Below are 23926 nucleotides of genomic sequence, written 5' to 3'. Positions count from 1 at the left end.
AATGATAATATAATACAATATAATATAATATAACATAATATAATATGATACGATATATAATGCAATATATGGTATGATATGAAAAAACATACTAGAATAGAATATAATATACATAATTTAAAATATTCCCATAGATGCCTCGTACAAATACACACCCTTTATAACTGATATATTAATATTTCATGGATGTTTAAAGGTAATATTTTATCGTTGTTGAAGTACACACAATTATTATAAAACAATATAGCTACAGAATCAGTTCTGTACCGACAAAATGTAAATTTAAAACTACATCAATTCCATTGCAAAATTGCTTCCACCACCCCAGAAATAATTATAGTCAAGTAGATAATAGTTTATTATACATTAAGAAATACACAATAAAGTTTTTACAGAGATTGCATTTTCCCGAAAGGTGTGTGTGTATATATATATATATATATATATATATATATATATATATATATATATATATATATATATATATATATATATATATATATATATATATATATATATATATATATATATATACTTCTGCGATTATAGAGATTATTACTAAAAAATCATTTGAAAAACGGCTTTTAATAATCAGTGTAGTTCTATTAATGCCGACGTTTTATCTGATGCAGCTAGTAAACATTTACAGATGATCTTCGGTAGGTAACACATTGCTTATTTTGTATTGCATATGGAAGGAAAAAAGAATGAATAATAAAAATGAATAATTAATAATTTATGGAATAATTTACTTATCATAAATTATATATATATATATATATATATATATATATATATATATATATATATATATATATATATATATATATATATATATATATATATATATATATATATATATATATATATATATATATATATATATATATATATATATGTGTGTGTGTGTGTGTGTGTTATTATGGAAATTGAAGATTTCAATTTTCACACTGTAAGTATCTTCAGTTTATGCAAATAATTTGCAATATGTTTAATTGATGCATTCTTGGATAATAATAATAATAATAATAAGAAGAAGAAGAAGAAGAAGAAGAAGAAGAAGAAAAAAGATTGTTGGATATGGGTTGTATAAAATTGTATTGGTATCAAAAGTAGCAAGTGAATAAGGCATGTGTAGCGCAGTTTTTCATATTAAACAAAATCGGCCGTGGACCATTTATTTTTTCGGTTAAATTAACATCATCTCTGAGATTTTTTATGTATCAGTTAACGATAGCTTCAAGCTGTTTAGTCCAAACAGCAATTATAGTGTACGAAAATAAACTTTTCGCATTTGTAGCGAGTAAATCTATGCTTTGCAGGGTAACGTGTCCTCGTAGATGATACGAACAACAAAACTTTCCAAAAGCAATTAAATTCATATGAAGTCAAATAAGACGCAAAACTCATAGTAGCGGTTTGGTTGGAATTCACAGGATTAGCTAAACTCCATGTTGATGCATGGGTATTGTTAATACTTACTTGTATGCATTCAATTTGATTGTATCAAAGGAAAATGATTGACAGAAATATCCCAATTTCTACTTATTATGTCTTTTAATTAAATACGAGATGTCTTCGCTTTGAAAATACGTCTCTAGTGTAAGACTGGCACTTTAGGCTCGACTGAAGCATCTTGGGGAGCAATGAGTTCTATTCTGCTATGCTCGTTTAGATATTATCACTTTCTATTTCTGATACTGAATGCAATGAATCGGGTGCTGTTTCTCCCGGATCTAATTAGCAGCGAAGTGCATGTACTTAGCACCGTCTCCCAGGGCAGTTTCCTCTTATCTGAAGATGAATAATGATGTTTCATCAATGATTCATTATAATAAGTATGAAATTTCTAGAACAGCTGGCATTGCGTTGTCTACATGGTAGATTACTGTACATATCTACTGTGAATCTTTAACTTATTTATTAGACTCTTTTCTAGCAACTGGGGCATAAATCGGAACAATAGTAAGAAGAAGAAGAAACAAAAAAAAAAAAAAAAAAAAAAACGATAAATAATACCTTTGGAGATATGTATAATACTGTTTTCACAAACTGACATAATCGCGAGCTCTCTGTGCTATTTGGATGTAATTATGTGCTATCTTCTGGCTGGCTCGACTGAATAAATAGTGTACTATTATGGAAATATATGTGAACGAATAAATGCATGTGAAGGATTTTAAAAATCTATAACAAAGTTGTGGGAAGATAAAGAAGCAATATTTTTGAACTATTATGAAATCCCGTCCGTATACTAACGCAGGGAATATTCGATTTGTTTTGCTGGAAGCTGGTGCTAGTTATGCTTAGCTACGTAAGGATAGTAATATACTTTTTTATTATATGAAATTAAATAAAATGAATAATGTATTTATAATCTACAATATATCATCTTGTACAATTTGACAATAAGCTCATATGCCGCGCACGTTCTAGAAAGGGATTTAACAGTATTAAATCTGGTATTATGACGTCATTCGTCGAGTTAGAGTGTTGACCAACGATAAGGTCGCCATACATCTGGTTTATTACACCAGCAAACAAGACAAACATACTCAGTGGGATGCCCAAGGAAACGTACTAATAACCTGTAAGTCGTTCCCTTTTCTGATAGTATTCAGTAGGTATTCAAATATAAACCAGTGTAAGCATGAATTAATTCTAATACTTGCCTTAGCACGCCAGCGCCATTATCAAGGATTCATTTCCTAGTAATTGAACGATAACGAATGGAATCAAAGATGGGAATGGCGACTTGAAACGCGAAATCACCATAATGTGCAACTTTCTTATTATAAAGGACAGGGTTGGCTTGAATAATTTAGTGGTAATCTTTGAACTTTACCATTGCAAATATTGGATTGCTTTTGCTACCGTTCTGAAATAACACAGGACAACGAATAATGACGTAATTAATCTTTGCAATGTATATATGGCACAATCTTGTTCCAGTGCTGCTTTGTAAAATCAAATGTCTGGCTTTTGAAAGCAGATATTTAAAGATTTCTTTCAAAAGGTGTATTCAAATAGCATTTACTATCTGGCTTACTTTCCCTTATACAAAATTTTGAACAAAAATACGGACAAACACAACAGTATGGTTAGTATGTTCTTTATGTGTGTGGGCTTTATAAAACGAGCAGATTTTTACACGCTGCGAGCCTTTTGTAGCCACTTCATCGAATCATGAAGATGTTATTCTTTATAGCACATAAATGCATACAAGATAATCTATTTAGCACACAAATGTATATGTTATTCTATTTAGCACACACATGCATATATGTTATTCTGTTTAACACACAAATGTATGTTATTCTATTTAGCACACAAATGTATATGTTATTCTATTTAGCACACAAATGCATATGTTATTCAATTTAGCACACAAATGTATATGTTATTTTATTTAGCACACACATGCATATATGTTATTCTGTTAGCACACAAATGCATATATGTTATTCTATTTAGCACACAAATGCATATGTGTTATTCTATTTAGCACATAAATGCATAGTTGTTATTCTCTTTAGCACATAAATGCATCACACCACTACATATATGTTATTCTATTTAGCACATAAATGCATAGCTGTTAATCTTTTTTAGCTCACAAATGCATACATTTGTTGTGGGTTTTTTTTTGTTTGCACAGACTTGGTTGTGTTCATAATACAGCGCAACATACCATATTCTGAGACTTCAGTTTTGTCGAATAGAATTTTGTCCTTTACGATATCTGACAGGGCGTATTAAATTAGTGCAGGATTCACTTGGCATGCTTTACACTCATATCTGTTATTAATATTAACATTAATTTCCATACTTTCTTTGAGTTAATTATTCCGTAAGGACCTATCTATAAACTAAACCGACGGTAGCCACGCATGGTGACGTCACAAGTTTGACATGTTTTGTTTCAGATTGAAAATTGTATCTCGACTTTACTACACATTTTTAAAATAAAATCTTTAAGATGATAGTGAAATGAAAATTGGATTCTAAATGGTTTTTGTTTGCTAATATTTATTCCCGGATAGTTATGATAAATAAAATCATTAAATTATGTGTACAATTCAGAATAATTATAATTAATCAAAGTAAATAAAATGGTACTTTGTGAGCGAATTAAGGAATACAAATAAATAAGCATCTTCTGAACTTGTACACACACACACACACACACACATACATACATACATACACACACACACACACACACACACACACACACATATATATATATATATATATATATATATATATATATATATATATATATATATATATATATATATATATATATATATATATATATATATATATATACACCAAAATTTGTTACATCTTCTGTCTTGTGATATGATTTTCATTCCATGACGACATTGTCAAGTAGGAAACTCATTCTTACTGGTCTTGACAACGAAATTTGATGTACTTACAACAGAGTATGCCGCCGATAATCTACTCCAGCGATGTTGGAATCATATAATTAATAAAGCATTGCGATTCAGTAATTGAATATTTGTCTCGCATATATTCGTAGTCAATTCTTGAAGATAATTTCATAACTTGAAGAAATATTATGCAACAAATGCATAATAAGAACAAGAAAAAGAACTTGTTGTCTTTAAGATTCTACATTTAAATAACATGCCACAACACGAATCGATAGCATGATTTTGGTGTCAGGCAATACTGTTGCACGGGCTTATCTCTATTGTCAGACATGATTTGGTGTCATGTACTGTTACACCGGCTTATCTCTATTGTCAGCCATAATTTGGTGTCAGGCATTACTGTTACATTGGTTTATCTCAATTTGGGAAACTTAGATGTTATGTACAAATAGAAACAGCTTTTCATGTTCGTATTAAAACATATGATGATATTCGCGTTAAATAATAAGATTTGTACAAATTAGTTTTTACGAATACAGTAATGTAAAAGCTATTTTGACTGATATAATTAGATCTAACCACGTTTTATTATCACTGATTGGTAACGTTTATTCACTTATTTACGTAGGACACGTATTTCTATATTTATTATTTTGTACATTTGTTTGATGTGGTCATTTTTCAATGTTGTGATGAAATATCATTGTCACAGATTGTTGACTTAGGCGTGGTCTCAGTTTAACCCAGTGTTTTTGATTTATAGATTTTTTGTGTGATTTAGCAGATATAAAACACTGCATGATCATATTAACTTCGAAATGAGTGAAGTATTAGATGTTGATTAATGCATTAATTCTTCATATGAAAAAAAGACAAAAAAAAAACGACAACAAAAAAGGACCAATCAGTTTTATTCGTCCCGAATTGGTACTTCACATTGACCTATCAATGTCAAATACTTTTTTGTATGTTCGTTTCTCTTGTCATGATGCTGACGTAGAGGTAATGTTTGAATGAGTGTCGAATTTTATTTGAGGAAATTGCTCGCTTGATGAGAATTATTTTGCAAGAAATGCCACTGTTTGCTATCGCGCCTGTTTGCTTTAGTATTTGGTTACAAGAAATGTAACTGTTTGGTAACGCTTCTGTTTGCGTTAATATTTGGTTAGAATAAATATACATTTGCCTATATTTTACAACAGAGCATAATTATATATGACTGCTAAAACTACACACACACACACACACACACACACACACACACACAAATTAAACGTTTAAATGTAGCTTAAGATTATGGTTAGATCTGTAAACAAGTATACATACATTCGCCATATAAGCTGAAAGGCTAGAAACTTACGTCATTATCATTAATAATTTCTTTGAAATAAATGTTTAAAACCTCTGAGAAATAAATGTTGAAAATAATCAGGGAAATGTTTGAAAATCACAGATAATTTAGACATGGATGAAAGTATTGGGGAAAAAAACCCACTTTAGCCCGATTGAATTGCACACTATTGAAATTATATGGGAAAAGAATATAGGGGTTTACTTCTTTCGGATATAATTAGGGTTGCTGTGCCCATTGACATATATTGGTTAATATAAAAGAATATTTCATCAGACAAAAGTTTTCAGCGAATTGCTTTAAAGGAAAAAAGTTTAATATTTTGAAAACTGTTTGCTTGGAGAGAGAAATACATATTTTTCATCACATTTAAAAAGACTGAGAAAAAATAATATTTGTAACAAATAATTGATAAAATTGTGTCACCTTTTGTTCTGTGTAAAAGAAACGTACCATAATAGATGATCTTTTTGTAGATAGGGTTTGTGCACAAGTAGATTAGGCCAAACTAATGGACTATGTCTAGTACTGCGTTTCACCCGAAGTTCTAATCTCTATAATTTCCATCGTTCCAGGTGCTAACTACACAATGATGACGAACTTTTTGACCGGTGGCCACTCACCGGAAGCGTTGAAAGCACTCATGCCAGATATGCATTGGAGTCCGGCTCATGACGGTAAATTTGCATCTCATGGTATCTCGCTTATTAAATTAATTTTTGTTACAGTGTATCAATTAGCTTGTAATTAGATGTACATAAAATAACGTATAATGCCTGTTTCCATGATAATGTTTGGGTTGCTAATATTATCTTCAGATAAAATGTTGTCATGATGGCCCTAATACAGCCTTTTATAACTTGGCTTATTTATGGTCAGTTTCATTTTAAACCAAAATTGATATAACTGTTTGGGGTGTAATTGTTCCAAGGAAGTCCACACACTTAAAATCATTTAAGTTGTAATTGATACAAGAGCACGAATGGATCAAAGTTTGATTTGACCCAATGTTCTCTCACCTACATCTGCATCGGACATACAGAGAGTAATGGTAATGACTGATATTTGTAACATGATAGCGCCTTTATAAAGATTTCATACTGTCAATGTTTTGTGTGATTTATTCATTGAAATACATTTTAAAAATATGTGTATGCACGCATAATGTTGCAACATATATGTAATATAATTTAATTGACTGGTTCATGATTTTATAATAATAATAATAATAATAATAATAATAATAATAATAATAATAATAATACTTATTATTATTATTATTATTATTATTATTATTATTATTATTATTATTATTATATAAAGTGTAATGCTACTTGTTGCGGACTTGAGAATATACATGTACATTAATTGCCATCTGATTCAAGATGGAGCAATACATATTCAAAACTATAAAGAAATATGTGCCACAAAAGTTTAAGATGTATGCGCATATTCATGCACATACAGGTCACTCCAGGTGCTATCCGTTCTTTGATAGTTAACATGGCTTGTATTAAAAACAATAAATGAACACTCTATTGTTACGATACTGTATTTATTGCTTTCTCTTACTAATCCGAGCATGGTAGACCTTAACTTCATGTGCAAATTTGGTAGATGGTTCAATCTATGCATTACTTCAAGGTCCCTTATAGCCACTTGCAGCTCTCCTGATGAATTTTCGTGTTCAGCTCATCTTTTATGGGTTTGTGCCAAAAACTGTTGTGATGAAGGATTTCAAAACATTTTAGTAGTGGAGCCGCGGTAGATCAGCTGGCAGAGCGTCAAACTCGTAATCCATGTGTCGTGGGTTCGATACCCTCTCAGGCTGCCTCGATGTGTCCTTGGGTAAAGGACATCCTCGGCCTGATACAGCTAATAGTATTTTAAAAGTGCCGTAAAAAAATTAACAAATAGGTAAACCGATCACGAAAATAGTGAAATAATATGTTTTGCGTGTATCTGTTGAAAATTGGGGATAAGAAATTGTTTGGAATTATATTAGGAATTACTACTATTACGGACATAGTACTGCTTTGGTAGTAATACTGGAAAGTAATTCCATAAAAGTGGTAAACGTACTAACGTGTATTAAAGTGAACTGATACTTTTTTATAATAATTTATGATTTTTGTTAACTAATATATGGTACACATTGTCTGCAATGAAATAGATAGTTGTAAGTAATGTACATGTTAATATTATTCAGTTGTGTATATCATATTGAACAGAAGCTAAACTAAATCTTAAAATTATATCTGTCACATGCTGAAAGAATATATTCCTGATATTTTTTAGTGTTGAATAGCCAAACTTTGCATATAAAAATACTATTCATGCTTGGTAGGAACGTATTGGTTTTTGTTATTTATAGTCGAGATGGTTGGTTTGGGATGTCGCTCTCTCAATTGTAATTATACGATAATTAGCCATGCTTCAATTCTATCGTGTACGAAATGATTGACAAGTTTAGTGTCAGTTTCTGATCGAGGCTGACTGCAGCGGAACATTGGTCCGATTCTAGTATGGCAGTTTTACTTCTATTTTATATACCATGTAACGCTTGAAGGAATACAGTCGCCAGATTCTTGATATTTAATACTACCAGCTACGTAATGATTGCATCCGCATATGCCAGCGTTGGACCATTCTGGATTAAATTTAGAAATAATACACCGCAAATTGATGCAAGAATGATATTCAATTGTAATGTGTTCCACAGAAGAGAGCACGTTATTTGAAAAGAATTTTTTCAGTCAAGATCCAGGATTTAGCTTACGGAAGAAAGGCATCCCATATCTGACTTCCCATTTGTGCTCTTTTAAGCTCGCGTTCTTCCCGAGGGAGCTATGCTAGACAACATTGGATGGGCATCAACATTTTTTAGAGAAGGAAATTAACTCGGCCTTTATTTCATGCGAAATGAATAACATAACAAGAAGTCCATTAATAATTATAATGATGATTATGACAATAATAATAATAATAATAATAATAATAATAATAATAATAATAATATTTTCAAGATTTTGTCTCTTAGGTATAAAACAGGGTTAAAACGTTTTAGCTCTAAAGCACCAAGACCTCTGGAGCAACAACAAAAATAGCATATAAACTTCAACTTATTGGCTTGTCTAAAGTAATTTTTTAAAAACTCTTTCGGTATTTATATTTGTGTGATATTTTAGATATGATTTATTTCTTTATCGTGGACTTTTGCGTATCAAGTTTCAAGACTAATTGCTATAATGTTGTATCAAAGACGTCATTGCAAGAAGTACAAGACAGTTTAGACCATTTAACATATGAGTGAGTTACTGCATGAATTACTCATATTTGCTTAAAGCTCTTGTTGGCAGCGAAATAAAACCATTGGATCGTCATCTCCAGTAGCATGCTGCTTATGCTAGCTAACTCTATAATTAATTTTCATTAATTTAATCCATAGTTTGCTTCAAGATTGTCCCATATGTGCACACATTTGAACACTTTCTTTATTCTGTGGAGATATTTGAAATAGCCTTTTATATGATTGTATTTGTATTGCCCACTTAGGCAGTATAGCTCCTCCATTATACACATTTGTTATTCATGTTTATAACTTAAATATTATCACATTATAATGATATATAGATTTTCTTATGCAACTGTAATCATAGAAGTTATCCATGCTTTATGTAAAATGGTGTTACTAATCTTATTATTTTTTTTAGAAATTTAAATTACTATTTCTTAACTAAAGTGCAAAAGTGTGAAAGCATCTGTCATATTTTAAAACAATTTGCTTGTCGCTAAATTTTTCCAATCATTGGCACGTAAATGTATTATTTTGACAATTTAAGCATTCTTTACTACAGACTGATAATTGGTAAATATGCAACAAGGCAAGGAAGCGTTTGGTTTTTAAGGAATTTTTGTCATCATACATTAAATAGTGTATCTGTCTAGGTTGTCTACAGTGTGTACTCTATATTTTGTTTTTCGTTATAAACTTATGTACGCTTCATATTCGGAGTTTCGTCAATATCATCAAATGAAGATGAAATGCATGCTATATTGCGTTGGAATCAATACTGTTTGTTCTATATGACAGTAACAAGTCATCTGTAAAGATTTATTTTTTCAAAAACGGCAAAATCTCGATACAAAGAAGTAATCGTAGATTTAGTATATAGCGATGTTTACTGTGCCACTCTTTTTGTTGTTGTTTTCTTCTTGTTATTTTATAAAAATTAGCAAGGCACCGTCTGTAAATACTAAACATGTCTGACTTTCTGCATTTACTATTAATTAGTGAGTTAATTTAAAAAAAGTCCCCAGCTAATCTATTTTACTTACATCATGCATTAACGTATAAACCATCTGCAAATGATAGGGATTTGTCTGCAAAGATCATATATATTTTGGCTATAAATGTTTATTTTGATCTGTATTTTCATAGTTTCTTTCCGCATTGTATTAGTACGAAATGTTTCTTAGACGTCAAAACTTTCTAGATAAACACCAAGTGTTTTGTTTATTATATACTAACTCTGTAATATGTTTTCGGTTTCGTTGTACCTACGGAGCGAAATGGTCAGAGTTCGCCCGCATGCTGCTTGCTTTTATCAGCATGGTCTAATTTCACAGCAGGATGAGGATATCACCGGGCATGTGGAATATTTTAAATTGCTTGGTGGAAACGTACATAGATCGGGTCCACCCTGTCATCGCCTGTCTTGATCATTTAGCTATCTTGTGAGTTCTGATTTGATTATGCATTATTATCTCCACTCCTCGATCTCTCTTGGCCAGACATTTTGATGAACGATTGCGCTGGGAATGTGGAAGGAATGTCCAAAACACTCAAACATCTTACTTCGTATTTTTGAATAAAAAGGACATTCCGCTTGAACTTGTGTTACCTTTCTTTAATTTTCAGGCTATGCCCGGTACTTTCTGAACAACTACCATCCATACCTGCCATATTTACCAGCCACGGAATCCCTGTCCATGTTTGCCCATAACTCAGTCGGAGCGGCCCATGTGCAGAGTCAGGCGTTAGCCGCTCAACACCGAATATATGACCTTCATAAAGGTTCGATAAATGTTGTGTTCAGTAATATATTTATTTATTCTTATGGTAATTCTTTGAAACTTGTACCTATGAAACAACTGTTGAGAATAACTAGAATTATTGAAAAGATGGCTTATCGAAATCAGCAGCTTAAAGCTTAAAAGTCGAAAATAACGATTTGTGCAATTCTATTGAAATATAAAATCGGAGTTGAATCATAAATAAAATAGAGACGACTGTGTCAGTGTAATATGTATTTTGTCATGGTGATGGAGCGGTACAACAAAGAGTATGGAGCACAGTTCATGTCTACCCGTTGTCTCCGTTCACGAGCTTACACCCCAAAACATTGCCGTCTTCCGTTAGTACCCATTTACTTATAAGACATACATATTTTAAGTATGAATGAAAAGTGATATAAGTGATCCACACAGTCATCTTTCTTTACCTTATTTAAGATTTTATGCCTCTTTAAAATACTTGCTCCTTTATTGTTGGAAAAGTAGGAAAATTTGCTACTAGTACAGTTACCCTATGACCATATTAGACAGTTTCCTGTGTCTTGGATAGGGAGTAATTGGGTAGAGAGTAATTAATCGCAAAACCAGAAAGACATAATCAGAAAATAAGAGCTTCCGATTAGCACGCACCATAAAATTGTTCTTGCAAATATATTTCGGTGCAACGAAAGGAAAGAAAAACAATTAGTGTAATGAATTATTTATAACTTGTATTATAAAGATTAATCTATAATTATGCCTTTCTCTTACACTTGAAAATCATAAATTATTAACTGTTGTATTTTATAAATGAAAGACAAATCATGCTGATGTCAGTGCAGTGCTGGATTATGTTTCTACTTGAATACAGCGTACAAAACTAAGTATAACGTTTAATGCAATATAATTAGTTTTACAAAAAGAGATTTCGATTTATCCCTTTTCATAATTAAGTTTACTTTCACTTTCTTATGCATTTCAAACACTACAAATGAAATATGATTGTCAACTGTTAGTGATCATAACCCCACAAAGATGCGACATGATCTCACCGTATCCCTACAAAGATGCGACATGATCTCACCGTATCCATACAAAGATGCGACATGATCTCACCGTGTGATTGGATCTCGCAGTATCCCACACAGAGGCGACATTATCTTTTAGTGTCCTCACAAACAGACAAGTGATTTCACAGTATTCCAGTCTCACGTGAAAAATAATCTTCCTAGAATATAAACATAAGAGCGAGCCCAACTTGCCCATATTTTTCATCCTGTCACAAAGATTTGTTTTCCTAGGATAAAGGTCTTAACGGCTACGTGGTACTTTTAATTTAGAACAGACTAATAATTCAACGAAATGGAAATGGTATCTTCGACACTATAATTCCACTAATGCTGCTAATGTTTATTCAAGTTGTACCAGTTAAGCGGATTCCTTTTGTGAGTATTGAATAACAACCCTCAGTAAATAATAAAATCACCCAGTAACCGTGAGATAAAGTAAGCTTAGGATGCTGTAGATTAGAATTTGTACATCGTAATCGTAAGCCTTTGTTTGAAAACCGTTGTTTACCTCCTTCATTTTACTCTTCGTTCTATGTCTGTCAAATGTCGTGATAAGTTTTGTGTCCCAAAATGGAATAGAATTCCATAAATTGTCTTGATAAGTGTCTTGTCCCACACTGTGATGTAATTCCGGAAAATGTCTTGATAAGGGTCGCGTCCCAGAATAGGAGGAAATTCCACAAAATAGCTTGATATGTGTTGCGTGCCGCAATAGGACGAAATTCCACTTCACTTTTGAACTGCTTTTTTTTTGTCATGGATCTTTTTGAGAGGCAAAATGGTACTAAGACGTTAATGTTAACAAAATGGTTCGTGTTCAAGTATAAATCCTTGTTTACTGATATAACCTTATAGAGCATGATTATGTATTAATTTCTTAATAAAATGCATTCATGCTTTAAATTCGGATTTTAGTATTTAGTATTTACTGATGGGTAAATCCAGAAACTATATAAGTGGTGCAGATCTTTAAATTAGTTGATGCGTTCCCACTATTTTGCCACAATTTTATTTGTTGTTTGTTGTTGTTTTGAGTTTAACGTTATTTCTCATCGCAAGATTACCGGTGGAGGAAGAATCCAGGAAACCCCGTTAAGAACCACCGACCCACGGTGAGCTATAGGCAGCTTTTTCACATACCCAAAATTGGTCGAGCCCATGGCTTGAACCCACGCGGACAGAGGTGAGACGGCAGTGATCGGCAAAGGCGTGCCTATCTGGGCCCTCTCAAAAGTATTTGTAGCGCACCGTATACAAAATGTATTAACAGTATTTACATATTTTAGCACAAGCGTACTGACGATTCGTGCATATTTTACTTGATGGCATTTATCATTATCTTCAGGTGCCAGATAATTTATCGGATATTATTGTGTCGATCTCTAGATAGTGCGATAATATGCATTACTTGAGTGGTTTTGATTTGATCAAGGTCATAAAACAAATTGAAGTTTTTCTGGTGCTTTTGTTTTCTTTCAGAAGCCATATGTGGAAGCAGTTCATCGTTAGGAATGTTACCAGGTGGATTCTTTGGAAGTGGACCAGGTCTTCATTATTCTCAGGCTAGTCAGATGGAAGCCACAAATCTCTCTTTGTCCATTGTAAACAGGTGCAAACAAAATGATAAAAATCGCCCGCATGAAACTGGCAGAAAATCGTCTGATAGGCCTCAAGATCACCGCTCGTTTGATTCTAATGTCAAAACAAAAGGAGATACAATTTCTATAAAACAGCCATTTACCGATGCTGAAAAAGTGTGTTCTCCGTCAAGAAAAGACACAAAGTCGGATGGAAAGGATATTGACAAAAGAAAATGTAATGGCCATTCAATTCATCTGAAAGGAAGTTCAACTATTTCGAAAGAGCAGCATTCCAAAGATAAAAAGCAGTCTTTAGAGACACACAAAGATGAAATGTCTGATTTCAGTTACTTTCCATATCCATCTCCGAATGATAGTTGTGTACCGAACTCAGTGTATGAAGGACTGCAGTTAAATGGAATAAAATCCGCAAAGGAGGCTGATGTACAAGACAAGCCAGAGAATCTTTGCTTAAAAGATAAACATAGCTTGAATTGTAATTCTACTTCTGTAACACCCGCCACATATGTGAGGACGCAGTCGGTTGTCACAAATACAACAGTTACAGTCACTTGTACCCAGACATCATCGAATCCTCACGTGACATCTTCAAATTCGTCAGGATCAAGTTTATTGTCTACGACTAAAGGTATTTTCTTTCAGTAAATCTCCATATTTTTGAAATCTTCTTAGAAACTTGGTATAAAACTCATTTTGCATTGATCATTGCAGTTCTCGCCCATACATACAAGTTTATTATGCTCACAGGGAAGTTATTTTTGCTTAAGTGCTTTTGAAATACCAAAATCCGCGGGACCTGTAACGCTGCAGACACTACCTGCGATAAATTAAATCAATAAAATAGTTTATATGTAAAACACGACATGCAATCAATTTTACTTGTGCGATGACTTAGATCATGCAGTGTGTCAACATGGCGAATCATACTTTTATTAAGGAGTTTGACGAGTGTACTAAAGAAAAAACAGTTTCTGGGAATAAATAATTTTTAAAAAACCAGTTGACATACAATTCTGATGTTGTTTAATAGGTAAAATTGCATCATTTTTTTTAGCATACACCAAATACTCTTGTGTTTTTCCTATGTTTACTTTGCATGTATCACGATTAACGATTAACAGCATTTATTGCTTCCCTTGTAATTTTAATTTAGACTGTTTGTAACAATCTGTTATCGACTATTCAACAGGTTTAAGTTCAGAGGCCCTCCAGCATACATTGTCGAGTCCGGACAAAGACAACACTGTGACAACATACTCTCTACCTTATTACCATAACCTATACGCAAGATCACAGAGCACATACAAAGAAGGCATGAAGGTACATGCCACAACGTTTGTGCCGGAAGTAGGGACGGTAACGAGTCATTTAAGCGCTATTCCCAAGTCAAAGGACAGCTTGATGACGCTTATGGACGACAACATTGCTTCGACATGCTGTACATCAAAGGAGGAACACTGTTCTCAAACGCTCGATGGTAAGAAGGTCGCGCAGCAGGATGTTCGTCCTGTTTCTAAGAATGAAGTAAACAATGCTCCATATGAAATCGCTGCGACGACAGAAGAAAATTCAAAAGTGACACTCGTTAAAAGTCATCCTAAACAGCCTAAAGAAGTTCCAAAAGTTTCAAAGAAAACAAATGACCAAATGAAGATAAATACACACCACTTTCATAATGAAAATAAGATGGACACTGTTGAGTCACGTGTTCCTCTTAAAAGCCCCCCTACTGAAAACGATTACGTATCAGATAGACGAGTTGAAGATAAAATTAATAAAGTATCTCAGAAATCACATTCAACCGAAAATGTAGGTATACCTGTTGATAGACAGTCGCATATATCTAAAAAAGCCAAAGTTGTTTGCAAAAGCAAGGAAGTGAAAAATAATACGAAACAAACAGAAAGAAAAAAATCGCTAGGCAGCTTGAGAAAAGGAAATTTCAGAAGTCTTACCCAAGATAAGCAAAGGAAACAAGAATTACACGCTATCGATAAAGAGTCAATGATTGACATTTCCACTCAAAAAGAGGATGCGTTTGATTTCAATCATAATTCTAAGGGGAGGGAAAATAATATCAAAGCTATACCTAATGTGGAAGAGGCATATGCCCCGGAAAGTACCACCGATCGATCCGTTTGCCACAGGCCTGGCTCGGCTCCTCCAGCGACCAATACTTACGTTGCCGAGGAGAAGAAGGAAGAGGATAAAAGAATTATAATTTCCAAAAAGTCCTCATCGAAAATAATAGATGGATCTTCAACACCTGGTAAGTTAAATTTACATGCATTCTGTATCTTAATGGATACTTTAGTTACCTCGAAAAGAATATTTGAAATGTTATTTTTTGATTGTACATGTATTATTTGTTGAAAATACTAATGAAAATCAGAAATTATGTATAAGTATGTTTATGTTGAACATTCTCTAATGTTAATTTTGCTTGACAATCACATCGTCTTAATCTTATTGTCTGACGGTTTTACATTATTATATATTGAATGACACAACATAAACAGTTATTAGCTCCATGGTTATAGACCAGAAGAACGTTTGGATGGTCTGTTGTTTGTCGTCTGTCGTCCGTACCCGATCCGTCCGTTAGCGCGCGTTTGTTATCGATACTGTTCATGAATTAATTATAGGATTACCATGAACCTTTATCCATAACCTGATTCCAAGGTCGAGTTGATACAAAGTAAAAACGACAGTTCTGAAATATTGTTGTCGCCTCTACCCCTGAATGTTTGGTCAAATCCAAGTGTGATTTCACTAACATATTTCGTACGTCTAATTGGTCCTAACAGAAAATGACGTCTAAATGGTACCCAACATGGACTTCCATGGCTGCCACATTGAACATTTTGTCATCACTACTCCTCCAGTACTGAAAGACGTATCGACATGTGGTTTTCACCTGAAGATTTCTTATAATATCTACTTGATTCTAAATGAAACTATTGCCTATCAGACCTCAGATAGGGTTGCCATCTTCAAAACATTATTATCGTTACTCTCCCCTGAATGAATGGCCATATAAAATGGAGTTTTCAGCAAACGTCTTTTTTTTATAATGATTAGTTGATTTTCGATGAAACTGCTGTTGATTTGTTATCCAATATGCGACCGTAGCGACTGTTTTGAAAATCTTGATGGATGTCATGTCAAAATACGCCTTTCACAATAAGACTTCTTTTGATCTCTAATTGGTCTTAAATGAAAATGGTGCATATCTTGTATTGTTCCTTTTAATTGTCATATTAAATAATTTAGGTTTGGATAACATATCATTTTCTAAAAAGAGTTGAATGTATTCTTTCGTTTTGTATATTACATATAAGAAAGCGTTACTGATGTCATGTATTGCAAGAATAAGAGGTCATAGATTTTATTCAACAAATATCTGTCCGTCTTTGCGAAATAAAAGAAGAAATAAAAATATCTGTATAAACCCAACCGTGAAAAAATTAAATTTTTTGTGAAAGTCTCAATTTTGGTAATTTGTATATGAGGACTTTTCATAGATCTGTGAATTTTCATAGAAAGATTCTTTGGATGGAAACTTCCTATAAAAACGGGAGAAAATTTATTTTGGGTCGTAATTTAAATGATTTTTAAACAAAATGTGCAGTATAACGAAATGCCCAAATAAATAGTCTTTTTCTACAAAGTTTAAATATTAAATATAAGGCATTATAGTAATTTAAATTCTGTTTTGCTGATCACATACATTTTTAAGGTCTATCTTCTTCCGATACAGCATATTTCAACTAGATGATTTAATTCTTATTCAGAGGAAATATTAAGTTATATCTTTCATATTTTTATAAATTTTAATTTTATTATGTAGACATTTCTCGATGAAAGAAAAATTTATTATACAACTATGTCACCGTTTATCCAAAATACTAGTGAGTTTTTGAATTTTTAAATGTCACTATTTGATTTAGGTTTTTCATAGATATAGATCTGGAATTTCTTGGGCAGTGTTTATCTGCATGGTGAAGAGAGAACTATAATAATTGCATTTGACTCTAAATAACTTGCATTTTAGGCCCAAACATTCCTGTTGGAATTGCTGTTGCACGTCAAAGGCCTGTTGTACCAAAAGGCGATACTGGTACGTGGATAAATGCTGAAATTTATAATAAGAACTGATAATACTTGCGTTGTACACGTTCATTCGTCCCAAAAGTGTATTTTTAAGAAAATCTTAAATAATGAATTTTCTTACAGATATCTTATTTACTTGGACACTTTGTGCTTAGACATGTTTTATTGCACAATAACGGTTTGTAATCACGGTTGCTTGAAATCACACCAGTCGTGGCTAATTTCATTAGATAGCCATCTCTTCAATGTAATTAGATACGTTATTATTCTAAGTATCAATTTAAATGGTTTCTAACATTAATTTATTTGAAAGACAAACTATTTTTGCTTGTATTTTAAAAGGTATCCGTTGGGTTTTAAGTGACATTGTGAACAGTTATGTATCAGTCTTGCCATACATCAATATATCTATCTCAAAAACAATGTGTACATTTTCTACAATTTACTTTGAAACGGGTTCTCTTTCATTGTAGCAGACGAGAAGCTCCTATCGGATGACATTGATACTTCGGAAAGGCAAGAAAAATCGCCTGCTAGCCAGCAAGATATAAAACCAGGATTAACTTCTCAAAGGTAAAACCAGTGAAATCAAACGAAAATCATGTAAATATGAAAAAGGCATTATAGCTATGAAAGGCTATCAAGTATATTACACTGACTCCTTCTCGACAAAATTTGTTTTGATATGTTCCTTTTCAGTTTAATTATTAAGGTTTTATTCATGTTTGTTTTAATACACGTGTTTGCAAAAACTAAAGATGTTCAGTTCTTACGTGTGTAACATGTTTGGTTTTGTTCTTGCTTGAAAGAGTGTCAGATCAATACTGACGACAACATCTGTATTCTACATCCAATATTGTTTTTGGAATTATTAAATACGAAACATTATAAGTTCGTATTGGATATACGATAAGTTTTGTAAAGCTATCCATTACTTTTGTTTGCAAAATAATTTTCTTATATGTTCTTTTCTCTAAAATAATTAAGAAAAACATTTTGCGTTGTCTTAGGTTTTACCGCTATGTTGTGTGCGACCTACAACTCTTTCTTAAAATTACATTTTTCTATCTTAATTTAGACCTCTAAAGGTTATCCGCCCTGCAACCAAATCAAGTGCTAATGGACCAGGAACATCTGAAAGCAGAAACGAGCTACCTGCTAATCTTATCGTCACAGGTATGCAATGGCCTTCGTTATATAAAATACCAAAATAAGTTTTACAGACGCGTTTAGTCTCCACTAGAGGATAAATTATAATCGAAAACTGTACCATTTGCTTTACAGTATGTAATTCATATGAAAAAGTAAGCTCCGAGTTCAAACACGGTATTCTTTCACCGCCTGAACAACGTGTTAGTGGAATACCGCTGTTTTAAGTAAAAGTACGTTATTGCAGGTTTTGTTAGTCATTCTGGTCACTCTTTTCAGTCGAAGGTAAATTGTATGACGCACTTCCAAAAATGTTGGCTCCATTAAAGTTGCTTACAGTTAAGGCAATGGACTAATTTTCTACTTGGTTTAGGAGGTTCCAATGCTACCACCGGGGTTTTCTGGCCAGACGATCCTGCCTCTCGACAAATCGCCGCTCAGTTTCATACCTTGAATGCAGGATGGTTCGGGCAACTAAACCAGGCTCCTTTTAATTACCATCAGCCGATTCCAACATCGCTTCCAGAAAATGCCGGACAAATGCCGCTATCTGTTCCGGCCGGATATAAGCTTGCACAAGATTCACTGACTGGCCAGATACTTTTGATTCCATCAGGTGAATATCTTCAACTTCTCCTTATCTCTAAAACTGTCCCTTCTCCTTTCTATCAGAAACACACTCAGTCATTTACGCGGTAACTAGGGACGCACTTTAAGATTAAATGGATGTCTTTCATCCAGACCGTTTATTGTCTTTATATGTTTTCTTTTCTTCAGGGCCAGATATATATGACGTGAACAGAGTCTGGCCCGGGTATTCTATTCATCCTCAAGTCCAACATTGCCACTCATCGTTTCCGCCAGGTCTACTTCCAATGCAAGGACAAACTCAACCTTTCTTCGAACGACCTCCTAATACCGACTTTCAAAGTACCATGCCACACTTTCAGAACGCTAGCAGCAATATCGTACGTAATACCATTAAAACATCCATGCATCTGAAGAATGGAAGTTGTGTATTTCGCAGAATATTCATTTATGATTTATCATGAAACAATTCAGTGCTTTTATTGGATATATTTGTAAACTTTTGAAAAATGTGTGTAACGTTAGTTTTGTTTAATACGCGCACACATTCATGCATATTCAAAGTGTATACTGCAAGGCGGGCTCTGTCCTCAACGATTTCCTTTCCATTCGTAAGTAATTATTAACGAGTGTTTCCCTCAGTTCTGTATGACAACATTATTTTGCCATTTAAAGACAAAATTTAAAATAAAACGTGCATATTTGTTCGCTCGCAATATGCGAAGACTAACAACGTGTGGGCTCTCATTCCTAAAGTTCTTTAATTCCCCTTATTTATTTATTCACCTTTGTCTTTTTGAAGTTCCAAGATTTATACGTAAGGATATAAGTCTTCAAGCCAGACTTTCTAAAGTTGTTGGTTAATTTATAATGGTTGCGTTAACTATGTTCGTTAATTTATCTAGGAAATTATTTGTTCACCACTCACACCATTAGTAGGCTCATTGTTACTTGCTTTAGGACAGTTACATTATATCGAATCATTGACATTAATCAGATAACCCATGACTTTTTCCAGTCTTATGCAAGAGCGGAAACAGTGGTAAAGGAGGAAAAACCCGACGAGGATACAAATCTGGATTCTTGTAATCTACCCGACTCATCAGATTCTTTCTCTGGCTCTCACACAACTCACAGCCCGCACATCACGGCTGAAAAAGATAAACACAACACTGGGTATATTCCAGGTGATAATAAATTGACAGTTACATGTGTATAGAATTTTAGATCTTCTGTTTCATTTTACATATATTTCTGACATTATTATTGGTAAGAAACATCTTGCATCCAGCTTAGTTTTAATTGTATATGGAGGTATGTTTGGTATGTCATTGTAAGTTTTTATTGCATTTTTATCAAAATTAAATGATGTTGAATTCTGTCTTATTTGACGTTTACATTTGGCGAACATTAAATTAAGAAGCATGACATCAGTTATATTTTTACATGATTGCATTTTTATGAGTCACAGCAACAGTACTGTCATCATCACTTTAGTATCTTCAAGGTAAAGTCTACATGCAAAGTGATCTTTATTAATAATTAAGACGTATATAGTAAAATTGTTTCCCCCAGCTCATTCTAAAAAGTTACAATGTCACAGTTTATAAGTATTCTTCATGTAGTTTTCACATAATATACATAATGTTTCTTATACGATTCCTACATAGTATCTGGCTTTGTCTTATACTTGTTTTTTTTAAAAATTCATTTCTTATCTATATTAGCTACAATATACATAAATGTTTTGCCAAATAGATTAGTTTCTAAATTTATATTGAATCATCCAGCCAGGGATATGGTACCTAATCAAATATTCCTTTAAAGTTCCATCATTAAAACGAATAATTGTCAGTTCCGATTTATGTATATTAATATTAATTAATATTGGGTTGTTATCATTTTCAGAACTCAGTGTGAGTAATGGGCAGCAGGGGAACTTCCCATTTTCATCACCGCAAATGTCATTTGTATTTAATCCTGAAATTTTGCCTATTTCTTCAAATCTGGCCGAATCTCAAGTCGTGGACACAGATATCAAAACTGAACAAGCTTCTGTGCAATCTAGGGGTACGTCGCCAATGCTTCCACCCACAGATTCCAATGATGAAAGTGAAGAAGTTAATTCTCAAACGGAAATATACTTTGAAGAAAAGAATGATGAAAGCGTTTGTGACGACAACGTTGACAATGACCTAAACGAAACCACAAAAACTGATGCTGACTGCTTACTTCAGTGTTCTAGTAAGGAGATACAGTCGAACGATAAAGCGACTGAACTTGTCAACAATGATGATACTTCCCGTCTGGAAGAGGATGTTTGTGTCAGGACAATAATATCAGAGAAAATATCTATAAATGTTGACGACGAAACCCTGAAGCAAGAATGTGACCCGGTTGAGGGTGAAAAATGTAGAAAAGAATACGATTTGATGGAAAAAAAGTTTTACAAAGAGAAAACGGAGGAATGTAAATCAAATGAGGACGAAAACACAGAGGAAGAAAAAATAGCATCTTCGGCCCTATGTGCCCTAAAAAATAGCGTGAGCAAAACAAATTTACAAATATTTCCAACAGATCTTACATGCCAAGTAGCTAATAAACCAAACTCAAGATCGGATTCTGATGAAAGCTATAATCCATACATAGACCCGGTCATTCTTTTGGCGGCAGATGGTCTTGAACTACTAAGTGCCCTTGCTGAAAAACGGTCCTTGTGTTCTAATCCTACTCCGCAATTTCAGGATACTTCTAAAAGTCAATCAGAGGATCATAAACCCTCCACAGATTCAGACAATACCGTAAATCTTATATCTAACAATGAAAGTTCAAAATGTGTGAACGAAAAACCAAAGGAAGGAAAGCCTAGAATTAAATTTGGATATTCATTCAAAGCCTCGAATTCAGTTAAAACAACAAACTTTTGTGGAGTTCAGTTGCCTGCAGGTGAGTAGCTAAATGGACATTTGTATTGTTGTAATTTGTTGCGGTATTGAGTCAAGAAGAAGGTGAACCTAACTGCGAACAGAGTAGACTCAGCCCAGGCCTGAGACCACATCGTTTGCAGTTGAATGCGCGTTGTACACGAGTACATACAGTATACTTTAGTATATTGGTGATAATATGAATGCATAATGTATGTCTTGTTTAATTTAAACTATATTTAAATATTGTTTTATATCTAGATTAATTTATCGAGGGAAAACCTGGCCAGTTCTTTAAATCAGTTGTGTCTCACGTTTCCTGGGCAACTATCACTGTGTGTCCCACGTGTCTTCTTTATTGTTGATTCGACTTTTCACAGTAACTTTGGTAGACAATAGCATATCTTATTAATCCGATCTGCACGGTTGTCCATCATAGACAAACAACATTTGGACCAGAAACAATCAACTGACACAAATATAGATTATTATAATTATGACTTTGTAATATATTTTTCAGTATTATTATCTTTTTCTTGTCATTATCTGGTTAATAAATGAATATCAAATATATATATATATATATATATATATATATATATATATATATATATATATATATATATATATATATATATATATATATATATATATATATATTGTCTCTAGTTAAATTTTTGGCAGATGGACATCAAAAGTCGGGACCACACAAAAAAAATAGAAATAACAAGTGCAATGTATTCAAGAAGTGTAAACACTTGCGATGGGAAAGATACATTTTAAGTGTTGTTACTTTCACTAAAACATTTTCAAGGGGAATATTATTTCCATGGTTTCGTCCATGATAACTCCAATAAAAAGAGTTATATTAAAAATGAGAGTTATCGCAGTGCGTTCATTCATTTCAACTCAAAGAAACAGACCTTGATTCTTTTCTGCAAATAGATGACGAGGTAATGGACAGCCTGGAGCTTGAAATGAGGATGAGGTTGGCGGAGCTACAGCGACGCTACAGAGAAAAACAAAAGGAGCTGAGTAGATTTCAACCAAAGAAGGACAATGAGTATGACTTTTTTATCAGCCATGATATAAAACACCTTAAATAAGAACACACATTATCATTTAAAACATGTTACAAAAACATCAAAATATATAAATAGGCGCTAGAACAAAAATAAATTTCAGCTATTTTTGTTTCCCATTTTAAATAGCGTTTAATTTTAATTGATTGATCATTGTTTTTAGTTTTCGAACCATTACTCATTGCATAATAATCATGTAAGTAATTGGTGCTTTTCATAGATAGAGGAGCTAAGGTCACAAAATACACATTACAGATGAAAATATTACATCATGTTGGAGAATATACCTCATTCGGAAATTCTATTTTAGTCAGATAAATAAATGTTACCGTACTTCGTTTCTTAGTTTTCAGTCCAGAGGTATCAGAAAATCGGGTAGTTATAAACATTTAACACACACACACACACACACACACACACACACACACACACACACACATATATATATATATATATATATATATATATATATATATATATATATATATATATATATATATATATATATATATATATATATATATATATATATATATATATATATATATATATATATATTCTACAATTGCTTATTCTTGAAACTTATTTTA

The 23926-nt window shown here is 32.8% G+C and overlaps 1 protein-coding gene across 6 annotated transcripts in view; it reads left to right on the top strand.

Annotated features, from left to right (window-relative positions):
- The window catches only part of LOC149803225 (uncharacterized), a 114044-nt gene that overhangs the window by 57975 nt on the left and 32143 nt on the right, over positions 1-23926 (top strand). For 4 of the 6 annotated variants that reach the window (XM_089952856.1, XM_089952855.1, XM_089952852.1 and 1 more), the window contains exons 3-14: positions 6330-6431; positions 10676-10831; positions 13359-14108; positions 14670-15749; positions 17535-17600; positions 18067-18166; positions 18672-18769; positions 19116-19358; positions 19520-19710; positions 20349-20517; positions 21239-22276; positions 23176-23317. In XM_089952856.1, coding sequence (XP_089808982.1) covers positions 6330-6431; positions 10676-10831; positions 13359-14108; positions 14670-15749; positions 17535-17600; positions 18067-18166; positions 18672-18769; positions 19116-19358; positions 19520-19710; positions 20349-20517; positions 21239-22276; positions 23176-23317 — 4135 coding nt within the window. Of the gene's footprint in view, positions 1-1061; positions 2591-6329; positions 6432-10675; positions 10832-13358; positions 14109-14669; positions 15750-17534; positions 17601-18066; positions 18167-18671; positions 18770-19115; positions 19359-19519; positions 19711-20348; positions 20518-21238; positions 22277-23175; positions 23318-23926 lie in introns of those variants that run through there. The other 2 variants (XM_089952858.1, XM_089952854.1) reach the window with 2 other exon arrangements.

The sequence above is a fragment of the Sinohyriopsis cumingii genome, chromosome 3, assembly GCF_028554795.1.
Source record: "Sinohyriopsis cumingii isolate HCF-2022 chromosome 3, ASM2855479v2, whole genome shotgun sequence".
In the NCBI taxonomy this organism is placed as follows: domain Eukaryota; kingdom Metazoa; phylum Mollusca; class Bivalvia; order Unionida; family Unionidae; genus Sinohyriopsis; species Sinohyriopsis cumingii.
The sequence above is the reverse complement of the archived record's forward strand: the minus strand, read 5'-3'. Positions and strand labels throughout refer to the sequence as shown.